The sequence below is a fragment of the Bombus affinis genome, chromosome 10 (genome assembly GCF_024516045.1).
Source record: "Bombus affinis isolate iyBomAffi1 chromosome 10, iyBomAffi1.2, whole genome shotgun sequence".
In the NCBI taxonomy this organism is placed as follows: domain Eukaryota; kingdom Metazoa; phylum Arthropoda; class Insecta; order Hymenoptera; family Apidae; genus Bombus; species Bombus affinis.
Window position 1 is genome coordinate 2525452 of NC_066353.1, and position 19566 is coordinate 2545017.

Genomic DNA, 19566 nt, shown 5'->3' on the forward strand with positions numbered 1-19566 from the left:
AAAACTAGACTATAACGTCTAGCATATATTTTTTATTTTGTTTACAACTTCGTAGCCTTATACACTTTGGAAAATTTTTTAAGAAATATACAGAATGACACTAAACCTAATATTATAACGTGTAAAATATTCATTGTGAAATTATTTTCAATTTACAAAATTTATATAATTGCAATAAAAAAGAATAAGAAGAGTTGCAAAAACGAAAAAAAATTTGGATTAATATGAAAACATGCAAATTAAAGTATATAAAAATATAATAAACTGATTTTAATATTGTCATGATTTTTAAGAAATATCAAGAAATTATATTATAGTACTACAAATCGTATTGATACTCTACAGTTGTAAATTTGCCAAAACGGTTTAAGCTTGCTGCAATATATATTGTGTATATATGAAATTTGTTCTTATACAGAAATTTTACTTCTCCTTTTGCTCAGTAGACTCTTAACCATGTAACTTTGCTATAATGTGAATCAGCACATTAACTCTTAACTATCAGTGCTTTTATATATCATTAACTCTGTAGTATATAATTGAATTATAGAAGAACTCTATTTGAATAGGTGAACATTAAGTGAACACTTTTAATAGACTAGTAGCAAATGCATTCAAAGGTATTAGAATACTGATGATTGATGATTCTAATAAGTGATTTTTAATAATATAACAGAAAATATCAAAAGTCGAAGACATAGATTGGTATTGGGATTTTTATTTTTATTTTATGATTTTGTTCTTTTTGTGCTTAATTAAAAATTCATTTTGATTTACTTGTATAATCTATAGATCAATTTTTTTTTTATATTTTTGGTCTTTATAAAAAAGAAATTTTGTGCAATATAATTAAATTACTATAATATTTTGATATTAAATTTATTGTATGTAAAAGTTCATCATATATTATTAAAATATAAAATATAATAACTAAAAAACAATCATAAAATAGGTTTGAAATCACGAAAATATAAAAAATATGTATTTATAAATGCTGTCATAATAAAATTGAAACATATTAAAAAAAGATAAATATTATATAAATGGCAAGATAGAAATTATGACTTCATGTGATATAAATCTACAAATTAGGTAAATAAAGTCTCAATATATTATCTCTACTGTAAATACGTTAAAATCAAATATATTAATCTTCTTAATTATAAAATCTCTTTTATATTAAGATAATCTTTTTATAAAATAATTACAAAATAATCTTTCTGTTCATTAAAGTAGTCATTAGAGTTTTGGAGTGACGTACGTGTTACGTCAATATTATAGTTTTTTGCACAGCATTTTGGTAATATTTCCTATTAGAAATATTTAAATTCTTGATTTTGTGGTTCACATCAATATATGATCCTAGCAATTTAAAACGTTTGCTAGGTTGTCATAGGTTTCTGGTCTTCATTCCGTAGCTTAAATACTGCGAATATGTCTGGGTCTACGCACCAGTAAACAACAAGAAGTTAAACCAGAACTAACCTTTGCTAATTCAGACATACGTAAGGATCTGGTTGGAAACTCAATTTTTTCTGCAAAAACTTTACTTGATTGTGGAATCTCATCTTCTGATCTATGAATTAGAGTTCCATTAACATAAAGTACATTCGCTGCAGCATCTTCAGGCACAGTTAATGTTTGGTAACTATAAGTTGCTTCCCTCTCAATTCTCTGCATTATAAACAATATATTATATAAAAGATGGGCAAATTAAAAAGATATAAACAAATGTAAAAAGTAATGATATTTGAATTACAAATAAATACCTTCAAGACTTCTTGAGATTCTTTTCCAGCACCTACACAAATAATATCAGGGCCAGCCATTGTAACTAAACCTTTAAGACGCTTGGATTCAGCAACCTATAAACAATAATTAAATAAAAATATAAATATTTTCAATCTCAAACAATAATGAATTGTAATCATGAATGCAATAATGATAAAATTATTAACCTTTTCTTTATATTCATGATATTTATACTATTTCAGATATAACTTAGGTTAGAACAAAATAGATACATATTTAGATAATTTAAGCATCATTTTCATCAGTTAGCTTTTATAATAAACACAATGCATAAAAAGGAAAATGAAAAATGAATATATATATGTAAGTCCTCTGTAGCATTGCATAAGAAAAATAATTAAGTAAAATTGATGGAATTACTATTTTTTATTTATGAGTTTAATATGCATAATAAGAGTAGCAAATAATGTATCTTCAATCAATCATTAAAATTTTATAATTATAGAAATTAAAATATACTTTTTAACAAAAATATTTTTGTATATTCTACATACATTTTTTTTATATATACTTGTTATAAAATTGATTGAAGTTGCACAGTACAAAGTTCTGCAATATGACAAATTTATGCAAAGAGATACAAACATTAATCACATGCAAGAGTGAAATATGATCTTGTGTATCAGTGTATGTATGTGTTTCATGTGCACAATTACATCAAGCCATAACTTACATACTATATATATAAAACTCCATTTTTGAAAGCATTCTGTTTAAAATCTGTAATGGGTAATTGTAAAAAGTATATTCACAAACAAATTTGTTGGAACCGTGCAAAATTGTGTTTCTAAATCGTGAAATCTTTTTTCGATATAATATGCAAAAGAGAGTCAGTCTAATACACCCAAACCTGAATTGGGGCTGAGGTAAGACTCTCCACTATCACCTCTTCACCACCATCACCCACCTTAAATGAATACCAGAATGGTAAGTTGTTTGATCTTAACCTTTTGTTGTGGTCAATCATATTTTATAACCTATATGTGTAAGTGTGTGTGGTCTCACGCGCATTTATGTTATGTATCATATAAGTAGCTTTAAATGAGTTTTCTTAATATAAGTAGTAATATTTTTAGTTTAATATTTACTAAGAAAACTATTTGGTAATTCATATGGAACTAATAATATAGACTATAATTATTAATTTAATATATGCTACTATAAAATCCAAAGTACAATTACCCATATCATATATTATTACATGACTTCATTAAACTAACTTTCAAGATATAATAATAAAGACTACATTATATAGATACTAATAATACAAAAAAGTATATTTCTAAAACAATCACAATACACATATATGTTTTAATTTCTTTATAACACATGATACTCATTGATGACACAGATTATATAATGAAATAAAAATGTTAAAAAATATCAAATAAAGTCCCATTATGCAAACAACATCAATTCCTTTTTACTTCAAGAAATATTTAATGAAATAATTCATGCATTATTTTACACTTTTAGAGTAAATATAGATTTATATAAAATAGAGGACTGAAATATTAGTGTAATATATATTAAAAAGCAGATGACTATATAAATTATATTAAATACTAGTAACATAACTTTTAATAATTAACCAACCTTAATAGGTACACATGGATATTCTGGGAATGCTGCTGCAACTGCTCTTGCACCTGCTTCATTAGTATAATGAGACAATCCAACAAAAAATTCACGACCTATAATAATCAGTTACTTCTGTTTAGTAATTTGGTTGTAAGTTCATTAACTTAATATTAAAAACAAAACTTACCAGTAAATAAAACATCTCCTCCATCTAGACGAGCATTTTTGTCAGCTATTTCTATAAGAGGAATTTCCAATTCCTTCTTTAAAACAGCTCTAATTGTCTCAATCTGGAATTAGATCATCATCATTTTAGTTATTCACACACTGGAAACATTACAGAATAATAATGTTAATACATGTAACAATGTAATGAAGTTATATTCTTTTTATGCGAATATGCACAAAATAATTGTCCAATTCATATTTTTTAATTTAATGTTATAATTTGATATACAATATAGTATATTGATATATACTTAAAATGATATTTAATGATTTAGATTTTCTCTTAAATAATACAATAGCATAATAGATTGAAATTTCATTATTTATATAAAATAACAATAATATAATTAGAAACTATTTATTAATTACTATACGATTTTATAAATATACCTCTTTTAGGCGCGATGGTTCATTGGGCCGTGCTATAAGTGCAATACCATTGCACACAACTGCGATATCTTCGACAAAAACACAGAGCGGTGAATTTTCATCCGGTGGCATTTCAACAACGTCGATGTCGAGTTCTCGTAGAAGCTGAGCAAGTGCCAAATGTTGAGTTCTAGCTTCGTCCAATGTGACCTCGCCTCTTGTACGAAGCGAAAGAGGAATTCTACATAGAACTGCATGAGTATAACGATGGAGAGGCATGGTGCTTCGATAGAAAGGCTTCCGTGTCAAAGTTTATCTGAACTTTATTACTTCTCGTTTATGTAAATTATAATACAACGATCACAGAACTAGTTCTACGTTTCTACTAACTTCATTGGAACGCCGATTGCAACAAATGTAGAGTTTGACGTTTATGTAAAAACAACAGCAAGACAGTATTCTAAACATTTACATTTGTAATGTCACCAGATCGTAGCGTAATTTTGAATTTTTTAAATGTTGGATTAAAACTTTCGTTTTTTATTACGGAAAATTAGTTAAAAATATTAAAACCTTACAATAATACAATAAATATTTATTAAATGATGATGTAATATAAATAGTATTTTAATTGTTATATCCTTATGTTATATCCGGAAAATAATAGATTGGCAGTGCTGAATAGAAGTGAATTGAAACATGCAGAGGTACTGTGATCTGTCAAACATTTAAACGTAATTTGGAGGTGTTATAATATAAGGATGAAGTAAAAAAAATTTGATCTACGATGACATCACAAAATATGTGATAATTATGCGTTTTAAGTTTGTAAGAACGTTATTAGTGCTTGCACTACTAGCTAATATCATTGTGTGGCACAGAATATGGAGGTTATTTTCAACGCAAAACACTTTGCGGTTGTTGACACCAACTACCGTAACACCTGATCCTCCGCAAAAACTTCATCGGCGATTAGCTCGATTAGTAACTGTGGTTATACGACAATTTGAAACCTTTGAAAATGATGTAACTTCCACTGTAGAGTCTGTGTTAAGTCTTTTTCCTACTATACCAATTTTAATAGTAAGCAATGAATTACCATATCCTCCACTGGAATTGGACTTTGCAAATGAAAGCATGCAAAATGTTAAACTAATAAACTTGCAACCGGAATTTAATAAATCTTATGATGAAAGAAATCCACTATTTTATATACGTACAAAATACGTTTTATTTTTACCTGATGGTAGTAGGCTTTCTACTAAGCAAAGCATGGAAGTAAGAAATACGTTATATATAACATTATTACTTTATTGTAAGGCAATAATTTGCTTTTTTTAATTGTCTTATATCAAATATTTTTCAGGAAATTGTATCACAAACTACAAAATTAGGTGCTGTAGGTGTACCAGTAGGAAGTATAACTTTAAATTGTGTCAATATAAATTTAAAAGTAAAAGAATGGAGTCTGAAGTTTTCATACATAACAGGCACTGAATGTGATGGAATAAATGGAAAACATGCTACAATGCTTGAGGCAAAATTATTACGAAAATTAACTGATCCTTTCTTACTACCTTTTACAGATGCATTATATATTCAAACAACTGCATTAGGTGTAAAGGTTTGTACTTTATATTTAATTTTTAACAAAGAAAAAGTTTTTATTAATTTTATATATCTGGAGGTTTTACTTATTATTTCTTTGTTTAAGTTTATGATTCAAATACTATGATTCACGATGTTTAATATATAAAAATATACTAATAATAAGTAAAATTTATTCAAGTAAATAATTTATTACATGTTGTCAGATTCATATGTTGTCAAATTATCATTTCAACGAAGGAAAATCATCATATAAAGGTCCGCAATTCTTATGGAAGGTACAACAGTTACATCAAGATCATGAACGAACTATGTTTGAAAAATTGGGAATTAAGAAGGTTACAAGAGCTTCCAATTCTATAGAATGGTATGGCTGTTCTAGAGAAAGTAGTAGATGTTTTGGACCAGTCATAAATGGTATTCCATCTTATCTTCATCAAAATCGGTTTACTCCACCTTGCTGCATCTCAGGATTGAGAAAAGTTGCTCATCATGTGTTTAATAAATTAGAAGAAGTTGGTATCAGATATTGGTTAGAAAGTGGATCTTTACTTGGTGCTATGAGAAATGGTGATATTTTACCATGGGATCATGAAGTACAAATAGGAGTAAATCGTGATGATCTCTCAAGATCATCATGGTTAATTCAAGCCATGGATAAACCTGTTGTTGACAATCATGGTTTTGTCTGGAAAAAGGCAACGGAAGGTGAATTTTTTAAAGTACAGTATTCAAAGGTAAACCATTTAACTGTAAATATACTTCCATTTTATGCAAAAAATGGATCTATGCTTAAAGATGCATGGTTTTTAAACAATAAAGATTTTCCAGAGCAATTTCTTCATCCAATGTCAAGTATCGAATTTGCTGGCAGACAAGTGCCATGCCCAAATAATATTAGGGATTTTTTAGAATTAAAATATTTCAGGGGTGTGATAGAAAATCCAGAACTCCCTGGTAAAATTTCTTTTCAAGAGTTTCTTCATTAAAAATTAATCTTGTAGTAAGTCATATATGAAATTGGGAAAGAAATTTTTCCAAAATATATAATTTAAATTATCTAATCTATAATTGTCTCATCTACAAATATATTTAGGCTTTACAATCTATTTCCATAATTTTAATCATCCGAATTAGTATATCCTATGAAAAAATTGTATTGGGAATACATTATAGCATTTTCGAATGAGAAATATTATTTTCCGATATTTTATAAGGTTACGCGATTTTATGCTAGAATAAGAATTATTACTAATTTGGCTAGAAATTTAGTATGAGAACAAAGGGAAGGTTCTATAAAATGTCCTTAAAAATGTAGATGTTATATATTTTCTAACATTTATAATAAATATATAGGTACTTAAATTTTAATTGTATTTAAATAATTGCGTATTGGAGATAAAAAATTTTCTTTTTTTTGTTTCATTAATAATGAATTGTCATGATATCAAGTTCCTAAGAAAGATTCAGATTGTTTTGAATGTAATATAGTAATGAAACTTGTTGGTTAGATAATTATAAAATACATTTTTTTTTTTTGTAAAAGAAATATTGTTTATTAATTGATATTATGATTTTAATTTCTTGCATATGCATTGTCAGTATTAATTATAGTATTAAATATTTCATTTCGATTTTGTTTTATACAACAAATAGGTGTGCCAAAGATATAAAAATTATTTAATTTAATGAATAATATACTTTTTATATTTTTAATATGTATTTATAATCAATATTTTTGTATGTTATTTAGTATTTTTATATATTATTTTAAGATTATTTCTATTTGATATTATATGTTCCTAAATTGTTTTATATAAATGGTAATATTTTTTCATATACATCATTTTTTTTCGAAAAAATAATTTGTTTAATAACATTTAATTTGATATAACAACTTATATATAAATATTTCTTTGATATTAAAGAGGTAATTAAAGATAACAGACACTGTGATAGCCAGTGCTTAATACATTTGAAATATCAGAAAATAAGATTTGTGTAATAATAATGCTTGTATTAAGTTTATAGGAAATTGTGCATACTGTTGAATTAAAACTTACTGAATTGAAACATTTTTTATAAACATTACTCAAATTTTTCTTTATAAGGATATTACAATTTCACTTGGACCACTTTTCTTATAATATTAGCTATTATTAAATACGTAACTCGATATTTACATTGATATTTTCTTGATTATTATCCTTTTTTAATACATATTAAATTTCATATACAAATTTAGGTAACAACAAATATTATTATATGTATACAATTAATGTCGACTATTTCTGAAATCACTAACTTATTCTTTAAAAGTATTTAAAGATAAAAGTATTTAAAGACTTATTATGAAACTGTGTGGTACTGTTATATATGGAATTGCAAAAACTTTAATAATTCTGTTTACAAAGGAATGTATTAAAGTAGTTTCATAATCGTTAATAATTGCTTCTAGTCTAGAAGACATGTTATAGTAATTATATAGATAAGTTTAGATTTGTAAATCATTCTAAATTTAGTGCCAATTTCTTCATATAAAGACATAGATATTAATATGTATTTTCTGTTATAGCAAATGTTAATAAAGTGTTGATGTTTACAAAAAATTAGAGAATATTATAATTTTTTATTATAGTATTATACAATAGTGATGATTATCATTATTACCTGTAATATATAATTTTCATATCTAAACAGATTTTATTTTAAAAAAGCACATGCAAATATATTTGTGATTAAAAATATGACTTAGATTTCTACCCTTATATCTTTTGGTGGTGGTAAAATAGCTGGTTCACGTACAAAACTTAATAATCTTTCTAATTTCATAATTTCTAATTCTCTATGTGTCAAATGAAGTTGCCTCTTAGTTGGTTTTACTTTTAATCTAAGGTTTGGTGACAATTTCAATGTATTTATGGTACCTCTGTTGACGAGACATGAAAATGGAATTGTATTATAACATTATTCATTAAACATACAATTATATTATTGAATAAAACTATAAAATAATTACATACTTATCATCGCCCACTATAATGAATGGTAATTTATTGTTAAATGCAAGTCTAGTTAGTTTATATTTTTTTCTGCTAACAACTGGTTGACTACATATTGGTCGATATTTATTTACATTCAAATCAAATACTGTAACTTTCCCATCATTTGAAACACAAGCTAACACTGTTGAACTATATGGTGCCCATTGAACATCTCCAATGGGAACGCCAAGATCAAACATAAATAAGGGTTCCCTAAAATAGTGCATACTTAACAGATAAGAAAAAATTAAGAATTTAAGAAAACTATGAATGTAATTGAAACTTACATTCTATCATCTTCCCATATTTTTATTCTCCAATCACCAGAACAACTTGCAAATATGCTGGAATTGAATTTATTAAATACTATCCGGTAGACTGGCATATTGTGTGCTTCATTATAAGTTCTCATATAAACACTACTATATGCTGTATTGCACTTATAAATTGTTCCTTCTTCTGTTCCTACTAAGAATACATTTTGATCTGCAGGGTGAAATGCTAGACATGTTCCACAACCTAATAAATTTTATTTTTTATTTATTGGAGCTTGTTAATCTTAGAAATTATATTAATGGTATAAAATATTCTCACCCTTAAGTGTAATTATTGTACCATCTGGCCCAGGTATTGGTGGTCTGTCCAAAAAAAGGGTCATCACAGTTGTCAAACCAAGATTATTTTCACTTAATATCCAGTAGTTTACTTTTCCATCAATGCTAACACTGTAGAATGCTAAATTACCTTCTTCCGTGTCTGGTGCCCAATGTACCTTGAACATTATATATTATAAATATTGTATTAATGATAAATACATATTGAAATAATTAACACAGTGATGTTGTTAGGCATTTTAGATATTTTTATTTGTAATCAACAAACCTCCCACACAATACCTCCATGTTTTTGAACAACATCATTGCTTCTATATTGAGGGGCTGTAGGTGGCAACATAATATTATAAACAGCAACAGCACCATCCATAGTACCTTTATCATTAAAAAAGACAATATTACAGTAATGATATTATAATAAAAATGTACTATATAATACTAGTTTTTATTACCAATAACTAAAAGATGTGGATGTTGTTCACTGAAGTCTAAACACATTACGGGAGATTCTGTTGGACAGATCCACTCTGGATATGATGGATTTTTTAAACTAAATAAGCATACTGTTCCATCTATTATCGAATTACTAAATGACACTGAAATATTTTGTATATAAGCATTTGTATATAACCGAATTTTTATATTTTTTACTAACTTGTCCCATATGAAACTGCAAATAAATCATAATATCTACTATTGAAGCATAAATCTGTAACATCATGTTTCTTGGTTTTTTCGTAATGAAATTTCCATAAAGGTAGTAATGAACCTTCTCCAACTTTAAATTCATCACTTGGATCATCCCAATATCTGTAATCTAATAATATTTATATTAAATATTTCTCTAAATAAAGTTTTTTTGGGAGTCACTGAATTAAAATATTAACCTTGCGCTATTTCATCAAAAATATTTTGATTTACCATTCGTTCCAATGTTTTTGCAGCTTGTAACATTCTACATGTTAATGCTGTGGATTCAGTTTGAGCTTTTTTCTTCATATCCTCCTTCTTCAGTTGTAGAAATGGAATTCTTCTTTCTCTTTCTTTTTCACGTTGTTGTTGAGCAAAATCTTCCTAAGATATATATTTATTCATATTTCTAATTCATATAATTTTGAATGATTTAATTCAAAATAAAATACATACCTGATACTCATCAAAGATTGTCCATTGAAAAACATGGGTATTAAATGTCTCTGTTGGAGGTGGTATTGTTTGGGTACTCATTTCCTATAAATTAATATAAAAGTAATTAAATAGATCTTAGTCTATAAAATCTAAACTGTTCTACACTTACTCGCATAGGATTGGTATAAGTTAAAGCAGCTCTTTCACAAAAGTTAAATTGATTTGGTATTTTTTTTGGTTTTACTCTTTCTTCTTCATGATCATCTTCATGGTCAGGTTCAGGTTCATGTTCTTCACGATTTTCAATATTTTTTCAAAATTTTGAATTTTAAAATTGCTTTTTACTTTTATCAAAAATAAATATTTGAAGAGATTTTTGTAACTTTCTCTATTATTATAATTAATCATCTTACCTTCTTGCTCTTCAACATCTGCTCCTTCTTCTTCATCTTCTTCCTCTTCTTCTCTTTCTTCCTCATCATCATGTAATATGGCTTCTTCAAACGGAGTATCCACTACAATAATATATTTAAATGTTACCTAATAAAATATTAAATTAATTGTAAACTTCTTATATTTGTATTTATGGAATTTTACCAACAAGTCCTCCTGCCAATTGTATTCTAGCTTCTTCAGAATCTTTATGCAATATCGATCCAGGAACACTTAGAACAGTTATTAAATGTGGTGGAGGAGGTAATAATATGAAACTTTTTAATTTCCATGACCACTCAACTAAAGAATCTGGAACTCTTGTGTTATGTATAGTCAGAACTCTTGCAATCTCTTCTTGTAATTCCTAAAGTTTTATTTTTTGAATTAGCTATAAACTTTCTTAAAAACTCGTAGTTGGAATGTATGATGTTTCAATAATGAAAAGGTGCACATACTGCATCTGATAATACTAGTTGATCTTCTGGTTTTAAGAAAACTCTTCCTCGTAACCAATCCATATCACCACCACCTAGGTCCATACGGCTCTTCAAGAAGCTTATATGCTAAACATAAGTAAGAAAATAGTGATTAATTCTTTATTAAAAGAGTTCGAAATTTTATTAAATTAAATAAAAAGTGTGAAATACTAACTCTTGCTGGTTCTTTCGATACCTCTGCCACTTTAGAAAGTGTTCTCTTTACTAGTGATGGACGCATGATTCTTGGATTAAAACTTACTTAATATCCAACTACATAGAGAAATATTGCAAATTAGTGTTTATGTTTATTATTATATAAAAGTTATTATTTTCTCTCTCTATATATATTTTTATTCTTAATTTTTTATTTTCTCATTTTCTTTCTAACAATAATGTAATTTTAATATTATATTATAGAATAATATTTATTCAAATTCTTACAATTTAAAATAATAATATTAAAATTTTTCAGTTTATAAAAAGATATGGAATTTCGTTTGTATATTTGTATTAACTAAATTGACTTTTGTACTAGATGAATAGAAAACAGTTCTATTATAGTAAACATATATTAAAAAACTAAATAAAAACTAAACTGAAGTTCTTTATATCTCTTATTTTTCTCAATAAATACATAGAAATAAGTTCTGGTTTCCTAGGAAACTTGTTATACTATCATAACATTTAAATATTATCTGTTTTAAGTTAATAATTCTGTCATACAATATAATAATTTATTTAAGTTACGCCAGGATACAAATTTTAAAGCTCTGAAAATTTAAATATTCGGTGGTTTATATATTAAAAATTTAAAATTATATTATAGTGTTGAATATATGCATAAATAAAGGAATATAATATATTGTGCTCAAATATATTTAATTGTAAATTTATATACATTTAGATAGAGGTAGAGTATACATTTAAACATATAAGATTATCTTTTAAATAAGGGCAATATTTTTAACATATTGTGTGTGGTTATATAGAGAAAGAAAATCAATAATGGAGCATACCATGATAATGTAAGCATGCTTCCTACTAGATAAGTCAGAATAGCTTGCAAATACTTGTGAGTAACAATTTTCAGATTATCTTTCATTAAGCATGGTTTTATATAGAATGTGCATTATATATAAATTGTATTATATTTCAGAATAACTTATTTTTTAAGTACTTGTTAGTACTTGTATATAAAAGATGACAGTACATAAATTAAAGGTGGAATGTGTGCATTGTTATTGAATATTTAAGTGATAAGAGGTATTATTTTATTAGTTATTTTAAAAAATGTTGCTATATTTATACATGTGGTTATGTGTATGAAAATTTTGTGTAATTGGAAATTTAGAAATGTCTTACCTTCATTTCAGATGAATTGAGAGATTTGATCTTTAGTTTACAATACATTTTTATTTTGTGATGGAAGATAGTGGAATTGATAGTGATCCAAAAACCACTAGTCATACAGAAGATGAAAGACTTTTCTTGGTAAATATATGCTCCATAATATTATCCATTTTATAAATTAAAATTAAAATAAATAAATAGAGATAATAATGAAAGAGACACAGTGCTTTATTTCTTTTTATTTTAGGGAAGCGATAGCAGTTGTAGCAGCAATCAGACACAGACATCACAGCATAATTCTACTACTAAACAATTGCAAAGAAAGCTTGGTATTGAATTGTTAATTGTTGTTTTATAAATTACAAATATCACAATATTTACAATTTCCTTTATATGTTATCTGTTTTGGGCAGAAGCACGAATTGAACAAGCTAAACGTATTCAGCGTAATTCAGATTATGTGAAGTTGCCAAAATATGATAAGGGATGCGGAAGTGGTAGTAGTGCTGCTGGTCTGATTTCTATTCAAAGACTTCCTGTACCAAATAAGAATAAAGAACATCTTCCTCTTGTTGAATATTGGCATAGTGATAGTGAAAGGTAATTAGTAATATATATATTATATATGTAGCAATTCTTAGTATAGTAAATATAGTACAGTTATGTATCTTATATATTTTTAGTGAAGAGGAACTGACTCTTTTTTCAACAATTAAATCGAAAGATTCCTCCAAGCATAAGCAAGATCTAACTGATACATTTAGCATTGAAGAAATGAGTGAAGAAAGTGAAGATTCTTTAAACTTAGGACCTGCACAATCATCTCCGGAGCTCAAATTTATGAAATCTTATAAATGTACTGGTGATTGCTTTCATTGTCAGTGCCACATATTATAATTCATTGTTATGTATATATATTTTGAATATGTTATAGATTAATTATTTTTTTGCATTATTAAATATTAATTTAATCTCTCAAAGTTTTATGTAATTATGTAATATGAAAGATTTTATATATATCGAATGAAAACTAAATATATCAAATATATATAAGTTAGATCTATTAAAATGTATAATTGTCTCAATATCTTCCATAAAATGATAAATATTAAGAATAATGAATGAAAGTTGTATTTTACATTCAATTATAATGATGTTTGATGATTAAATGATGTTCAAAAAATCAAATTAATTGCTTTAGTGATTGTATTATGCGAGCAAAATGATACGCGTCTTATTCGTGACTGAAGTAATTATTGCTAAGGAAATTATTCAAATAGTGTTTCTCAATTGTGCATCGGCAGACCTCGTAACGTCTATTTTGTACGAAGTTGCAGTAGGTAATATCCGCCGCTGTCACTTCAGGATATTACTTAAGCCTTAAGACATTGCTATAATGGTGCCGTGCGAAAATTTCAAATTGGTAAAATGATGGTAGCGTGTCGTGGCGGGATTTTATGACTGTGTAAATAAAATTTTGCAGCTAATGAAATTAAAAGATCATATAAATATATGTTTATTTTTTCTATTTCTTTATATTAATAATAAACTATCTTTGTACTTTTATTTGGTATTTTTTTTTGTGACATCATTGCAAAGAAACATAATACCGTATAGGATCACCCAATAGACGTTTCTGAAATAAAGTCGTATGGAAATCTTGTCTTGTACCAGAGAAGAAATTTCTTTTCTGCTTGTACCAAACGTATACACAGATAACCTGAGAAAATGCGGTCCCCTTCGTAATGCGCGGTTTATTCTGTAATCTAGATCGTCCTCGGGGAAAAAGACTGCGTACTCCATTTCTTGTTTTCTGCAAGCAAACAGTTCCACTATATTTTATACCGTTATAGAGGTTTCCCTTCTGTATTCCCACTCGTTATATCTTACCTGTCCGATCTGGTGTACATTGTGCGTGCCTAGAAAAATTCTTTTAAAAAATTCCTCGAGCTATGTGTATGATACAGAAGTCTATTGCACATTGTTCACGAATTCTTTGTCAAAGATATTATTTCCTAGATATACATATGTGCCTGTATTAACATTTTTTCTAAAAGAAATTTACTAACATTTTACTTTGATAAATTATTGTAGCTTTCTATTAATTTGAATACTTAATAATAATTAATTGTATTACCTGTTTTTCACGTTTGATGTGCCTTTAATCTTTACACATTACATACTTATATAAATGTAGTTTCAATATGCATACAATGAGCTGAGATACGTAGGAAGCACAGGATTAGCATAAGAAAGGGTGATCCTTAAGTTTAAATAAATATGCGTCAATAGAAGAAGGCAGAAAATCCATTTGACAATTACGTATCTCTTGTTTAACCAAATATTTATTTTGTACTTTAAAGCTGTACGTTTAAAATAAATATAACGTTGGAGTAAGTAAAATATGTGTCTCCTTCTTTTCCGAAAATATTTTAATGTCTGTAAAGAAAAACACAACTGTTAAATCGGTAGAAGTATTTTAGACAAAATTTTGTACGAAAAGATAAAGTTGTATTAATACAAAACATAGAGCCGCGATAGTTACGCAGGTTTGATGTTGTAAGTATTAACACTCATAGCAATGAGATGAGCATCGCGGTTATTCGTAGCAGCATCTTAGCACGATGCAAGTAAGTAAGTACGTACTTCCCATGAGTTCATTGCTCGCGAAACCCGGCAGCTGTAAATGTGTCTGTGTAGAGTTAATTGTTTTTCTTGCCATGTTCTCCTCTCTTTAGTCCTTCACGAAGAGAATTCCTTTCAAATTAATTTAACATATCTATACAATCCTCAAATTCAGTTTCCGAATTTCTACTCGACGCAATTGTTGCAAATAAATCACTAAAGTTTGAATTGTCGTTTAGACGTAGATAGGATTCTGTAACCCAGAACGAGTTCCATTGGGGCATTCCTTGTCCCAAGACGAATGTAGATAGATTTGTGGGATTTAGGATAAGTTAAAATCGTTCGATGCAAAACTAGTGCTATTGAACTTTTTCGATGTAGTGATTGATATTAGCGGGATCGTTCGACTTGTCTAAGCGTAGTATCTTCTTATTTTTTCGCTGATTCTTGTGGTAAACATAGTTTATTCCAGTGAGGATATAGAGTTGTTGCTCGATTCAAGACTGGTCCTGGCGATGTCTTTGGACTCTGGCTTGTTATTCTCGGTTTCTGCTTGTATTCTTTAGCCTTTCAGGTATATATGAATTATGGACATTTTTATGTAAATATATGATTGCACTTTACCATACTTAAACGTACTATATAGGTTTTGCGCGTATAATGTTGTTAGTTTTTATTTCCCATACAAACGTAGCAAACAAATCGATGTAGTTACGAAGGTTTTTTTTGGAAGCACATTCTACGTACGTTACGCCCTCCTTGTATAATAAGAATATCAGCAATTGGACCGCTAATTAATGGCTCATACGTATTAAATTTATTCTTCTCTCTGATATTCTGGCCAGTTCAATTTTTAATGAAGCCCACCGCCGTGGATCTTACAGAGAGGAATTAACAACCTGTTGTGCAGGAGATGGTGTTTGGCTACATGATATTTTTGCATACAGAGTGAAACATTTATCTCCCGATACTAGCTATGCATTGTTACAATTTCAAAGAACTTCTTTTACTTGTTGAATACTTTAGCTTCTTTAAAAGTGATATTTTTTAAATTTACAATGACAGACATTATATTTATTTAAATCATTTTTTGTTTCACATAAGTCATAAGCATTGCACATATTAATAAAAGGGAGGTAATCAATGATTTTATTAAAAGTCACTCTGTATATGTTGCGTAGACTCGGCGTTTATAATACTCGTAGCCGCAAACTGATGTATGATTCGTGATACATTGCATATGAATATTTAAATACACCTGGTCTCTCGTATTGCTCTCGTATGTATAATATTATATGAGAGAGATATATTCACGGGATGCGTCGTCAACACCATCGGTACGGTCATAAATTATGCGAGAGTTATGGTGTATTTTGTAACCAATTTGAAGTAATAAATATCATCTCCTTTGAGAACGTGACAACCTGTAATGTGAGTGCCGCTAATATCTTTTCATTTATTCGTACGTAACATGTGAAAATGAGAAAGAGATTGCAACCAAAGATAAACGCCGATATCGAGATTAATTTACAAATTAATTGAAAATCATTTAACTGGCATCATTTTAACATCTGCCAAAATCGGATTATCAACTTTAGTTTTGCTCTGATTATATTTATTAATTTCTAGATATTTGTAAAACTACAGAATGGTATGGAGTTTACTTAAATGAATAATTGGGTCTATATGAATGAAAAGTGTTCATTATAGCGTTTAAATTTAGATTTTACGGTCTTATTTCTAACACGGCAGCTACATTCTTTTACGTAATAAATGAACTAATCTAATGCGGTGCATTGCGGTACAGTAATCGACAGAGGTGCCGATTTACCGGGCCACCAGAGACTAAACTTTACCTTCGTATCTAACACCAAACCAGTAGAACCGGATTTCGTGAGAATATGTCCCCCAAGGCTTCAAAAAGGGCGACTAAAATGAAGAAGCATAGAAGAACTTCGTTGGTACGTAGTGCAGTGTTTAGACATTATACCGAAATTACGCATCAACCGTGACTTTCCTCTTGAACACCTTCTGAAAGTTATTCCATACCTTAAGTGTGATACATCTTGTACACAGAATAACATTAAATAATTATTCACCATAAATAACAGATGTTAATGCAATAGCCTGGCAGTTACGATCAGTTACAATCACACCGGAAGATATTTTAATGTTGTAGCGACTATTAGAAGGAGACAAAAGTTTGTCGTCTTCAGAGGCTGAACAATAAAGTATTGTGAATTCTTCATACGTGAGAAAGATGGTTGAATAGTAGTGGCTCATTAAAAGGAAGATACGTTTTACGATCTTCTATACTTTACGCTATTCTAAAACCACAGAAAGCTTCACTACCTGTGAAATCAGCTCGATCTTCATTTCCTCATTTTGTTCTACATATTTTCTAAACTCTACGCTATTGAGCAAACAATCATTATGTCAAATCTCATTCCCATTATCCTACGATCATGCTAAAATTAGACAGCACGTTTATCAAGGATAATATGCAGATGGCAAGTAGTGTATTTTTTTCATCTTAATTCTTCCATTCGAATCTCATGGTATGCACATTACTCGATTCGGTTGCCTCTGTGCGCTCAGAGATTACGTATCGCGATCGAACTGCAATTGAAAGTGCATCGACCGTCCGTTTTCATGTCAGGCTGAAAAACAACACGGATCGTTTGCCTTTTGTGGTGGACAGATAGAGCGAGATAAAGCGGAAAAAGGGAACGCGCGACAAAGACAAAGCCGGTGTTCTGCTCTGACCATTACTCTCGGGTCTCGTGTCGATAATTTTTAAGGTCGACGCGGTTCGCGATCCCTGCGGAATACCGGCGAGAAGTTGCACCGGCATTCTGCAACGGCGTCGAGGCGCCGCGATGCGCAAACATCCGTTGTGCAAAGGACATTGGCCGATCGATTGGGACTACGCCAATGAATCTGTCCCGTAACGGGGCTCGAACTACGGTCCGCTGCTCGGCGTACTCGAAACCCATCGCTTCCTGTACCAACGGCTTTTTTTCTCGAACGACCGGGCTTAATTAAATACCGGTAGACCGAGGCATCCGTGTCCTCTTCGCGGAGAGGCCACGCTTACGTGACTGCGACGCGTGATTTTACCTTGCTAAGGCCGGGAATGGAGAGAGAGAGAGAGAGAGAGAAAGAGAGAGAGAGAGAGAGAGAGAGAGAGAGAGAGAGAGAGAGGGAGAGAGGCGGTGAGAAATCGCCGCCGATAGGGAAATGTAGGTAACGAACGAATCGCGACTGCTTTCGTGCAGGAAACTGTTTAGAAGCAGCCGGCGAACGGTTCGCCGGTGTTGGGCAACGTTTGCACACCATGTTTCAAGTTTGGCAATCATAAAAGGGAAGATACGCGTTTGGAGGTATTTGTGGAAGATTGAAAAAGCGATAAATGCAAAGATGATTTTAACCTCTAACTGGTAAGGCGAAGTTTATCGCGTCCAAGCATTTCTTACTTTGGTAATGATAGTAATTTGGAAAACAGCTACTGTGAGATGTCGTGCGTAACGGCAGCTATCTGTTAATCAGTATGATTCAATTAGTTTTTAAATACAGTAATAAATATGATGTATATATAATATTATTGTATTTTTTTCGTTAACTGTAAATTTCTAAGGACTTCTATAGAGTTCTGTACATATATTATCATTCAGTTTACGTGAGAAAATGACTACCATACCAGTTATTGGTTAAAGTTGAATCAGGAGTGCATGTTGAATAAGAAACCAGCAAGGGAATAAGACACGTGTTGATTTTTCGATTACGTGTAACTTATAAAATTCAGTTTTCCTCGAATCGATTACGTTTTGGGTGGTTGCGGCCGATTCGTAGAAGCGTTCATTACACCGCGTGCATTTTTATGGAGAACCTGCAACGCATCGAAATCGATTTATCGAACGAGTAATATTTTGACGATACCTCGTTAGGCCATGAGAAATCGAGGCGTCAATAATAAAGTAATGGATATAATTTCCGCTTTGCATATACAGAAACCGTGTTGCATATAGCGATGGAAAAAAGGAGAAGAGTTAAGAACGACGCATAGCTACGCAGCTGGTTGATACTTACGCATACACGCTCGTAGTATAAAAGGACCTGTCTCCATGAATGAAGTCAAGTGACCACGTGACACAGAAAGAACGACGTAAGGAACGTGCGCGTGAAAAGCGTGCCGGTGGTTTACGCGCGACGCCAAAAGTTCGGTGATAGGCGGACAGATGGCGCGGATGTCGCGTGGCGGCTGCTTGAAACACCTGACTGGTGCCTAGCAGT

At 29.5% G+C, this 19566-nt stretch overlaps 4 protein-coding genes and 1 long non-coding RNA gene across 15 annotated transcripts; 2 read left to right on the forward strand and 3 right to left on the reverse strand.

Annotated features, from left to right (window-relative positions):
- Window positions 1-12: 12 nt before the first annotated feature.
- LOC126921441 (N(G),N(G)-dimethylarginine dimethylaminohydrolase 1) lies at window positions 13-4269 on the reverse strand. Of its 2 annotated transcripts, XM_050733045.1 has the most exons (6): window positions 4012-4269; window positions 3581-3683; window positions 3409-3506; window positions 2663-2719; window positions 1770-1865; window positions 13-1674 (listed from the first exon to the last, which is right to left on the reverse strand). In XM_050733045.1, the coding sequence occupies exons 1-6, from the start codon at window positions 4267-4269 to the stop codon at window positions 1420-1422; spliced, it is 867 nt and encodes a 288-aa protein (XP_050589002.1). In that variant the 3' UTR covers window positions 13-1419. The 2 variants fall into 2 exon arrangements, with proteins under 2 accessions (XP_050589002.1, XP_050589003.1); XM_050733046.1 differs by lacking the exon at window positions 2663-2719.
- Window positions 4270-4445: 176 nt separating this feature from the next.
- On the forward strand, window positions 4446-8207 carry LOC126921433 (ribitol 5-phosphate transferase FKRP). The gene is made up of 3 exons (XM_050733029.1): window positions 4446-5268; window positions 5357-5614; window positions 5805-8207. The coding sequence occupies exons 1-3, from the start codon at window positions 4804-4806 to the stop codon at window positions 6585-6587; spliced, it is 1506 nt and encodes a 501-aa protein (XP_050588986.1). The 5' UTR covers window positions 4446-4803; the 3' UTR covers window positions 6588-8207.
- A 58-nt stretch (window positions 8208-8265) lies between these two features.
- LOC126921423 (dynein intermediate chain 2, ciliary) lies at window positions 8266-12787 on the reverse strand. 3 transcript variants are annotated; one of them, XM_050733002.1, is made up of 15 exons: window positions 12661-12787; window positions 11471-11568; window positions 11275-11382; window positions 10982-11183; window positions 10798-10899; window positions 10554-10675; window positions 10403-10486; window positions 10144-10330; window positions 9912-10073; window positions 9709-9852; window positions 9525-9631; window positions 9237-9414; window positions 8930-9161; window positions 8622-8855; window positions 8266-8527 (listed from the first exon to the last, which is right to left on the reverse strand). In XM_050733002.1, exons 2-15 carry the CDS (start codon window positions 11534-11536, stop codon window positions 8350-8352), a joined length of 2106 nt encoding a protein of 701 aa, XP_050588959.1. In that variant the 5' UTR covers window positions 11537-11568; window positions 12661-12787; the 3' UTR covers window positions 8266-8349. The 3 variants fall into 3 exon arrangements, with proteins under 3 accessions (XP_050588959.1, XP_050588960.1, XP_050588961.1); XM_050733003.1 differs by lacking the exon at window positions 12661-12787 and adding an exon at window positions 12197-12287; XM_050733004.1 differs by lacking the exon at window positions 12661-12787 and adding an exon at window positions 11740-11816.
- On the forward strand, window positions 12672-13724 carry LOC126921446 (uncharacterized). Of its 2 annotated transcripts, none has more exons than XM_050733050.1 (4): window positions 12672-12789; window positions 12896-12977; window positions 13062-13248; window positions 13332-13724. In XM_050733050.1, exons 1-4 carry the CDS (start codon window positions 12721-12723, stop codon window positions 13543-13545), a joined length of 552 nt encoding a protein of 183 aa, XP_050589007.1. In that variant the 5' UTR covers window positions 12672-12720; the 3' UTR covers window positions 13546-13724. The 2 variants fall into 2 exon arrangements, with proteins under 2 accessions (XP_050589007.1, XP_050589008.1); XM_050733051.1 differs by having other exon boundaries at window positions 13065-13248.
- Window positions 13725-14135: 411 nt separating this feature from the next.
- Window positions 14136-19469, reverse strand: LOC126921451 (uncharacterized). 7 transcript variants are annotated; one of them, XR_007712341.1, is made up of 8 exons: window positions 19363-19469; window positions 18974-19162; window positions 17626-17933; window positions 17373-17492; window positions 17130-17304; window positions 15295-16697; window positions 14539-15087; window positions 14136-14461 (listed from the first exon to the last, which is right to left on the reverse strand). It is a non-coding gene; the product is annotated as an uncharacterized LOC126921451 (long non-coding RNA). The 7 variants fall into 7 exon arrangements; XR_007712340.1 differs by having other exon boundaries at window positions 14539-14698; window positions 14786-15087; window positions 17373-17933; XR_007712339.1 differs by having other exon boundaries at window positions 14539-14712; window positions 14786-15087; window positions 17373-17933.
- Between the last annotated feature and the right edge of the window lie 97 nt (window positions 19470-19566).

Bases quoted from the DNA above. Each gene is read 5' to 3' on its own strand.
- LOC126921446 (XM_050733050.1), top strand. From the start codon at position 12,721: ATGGAAGATAGTGGAATTGATAGTGATCCAAAAACCACTAGTCATACA. The intron at 12,790-12,895 runs GTAAATATATGC...TTTTTATTTTAG, and splicing joins AAGATGAAAGACTTTTCTTG to GGAAGCGATAGCAGTTGTAG. The intron at 12,978-13,061 runs GTATTGAATTGT...TGTTTTGGGCAG, and splicing joins ACAATTGCAAAGAAAGCTTG to AAGCACGAATTGAACAAGCT.
- LOC126921433 (XM_050733029.1), top strand. From the start codon at position 4,804: ATGCGTTTTAAGTTTGTAAGAACGTTATTAGTGCTTGCACTACTAGCT. The intron at 5,269-5,356 runs GTAAGAAATACG...AATATTTTTCAG, and splicing joins CTACTAAGCAAAGCATGGAA to GAAATTGTATCACAAACTAC. The intron at 5,615-5,804 runs GTTTGTACTTTA...ACATGTTGTCAG, and splicing joins CAACTGCATTAGGTGTAAAG to ATTCATATGTTGTCAAATTA.
- LOC126921423 (XM_050733002.1), bottom strand. From the start codon at position 11,536: ATGCGTCCATCACTAGTAAAGAGAACACTTTCTAAAGTGGCAGAGGTA. The intron at 10,900-10,981 runs GTAAAATTCCAT...ATATTATTGTAG, and splicing joins ATTGGCAGGAGGACTTGTTG to TGGATACTCCGTTTGAAGAA. The intron at 9,632-9,708 runs GTAATAAAAACT...TTAATGATAAAG, and splicing joins TCCACATCTTTTAGTTATTG to GTACTATGGATGGTGCTGTT.
- LOC126921441 (XM_050733045.1), bottom strand. From the start codon at position 4,269: ATGCCTCTCCATCGTTATACTCATGCAGTTCTATGTAGAATTCCTCTT. The intron at 3,684-4,011 runs GTATATTTATAA...ATCTAATTCCAG, and splicing joins AACCATCGCGCCTAAAAGAG to ATTGAGACAATTAGAGCTGT. The intron at 3,507-3,580 runs GTAAGTTTTGTT...TGATTATTATAG, and splicing joins AGGAGATGTTTTATTTACTG to GTCGTGAATTTTTTGTTGGA.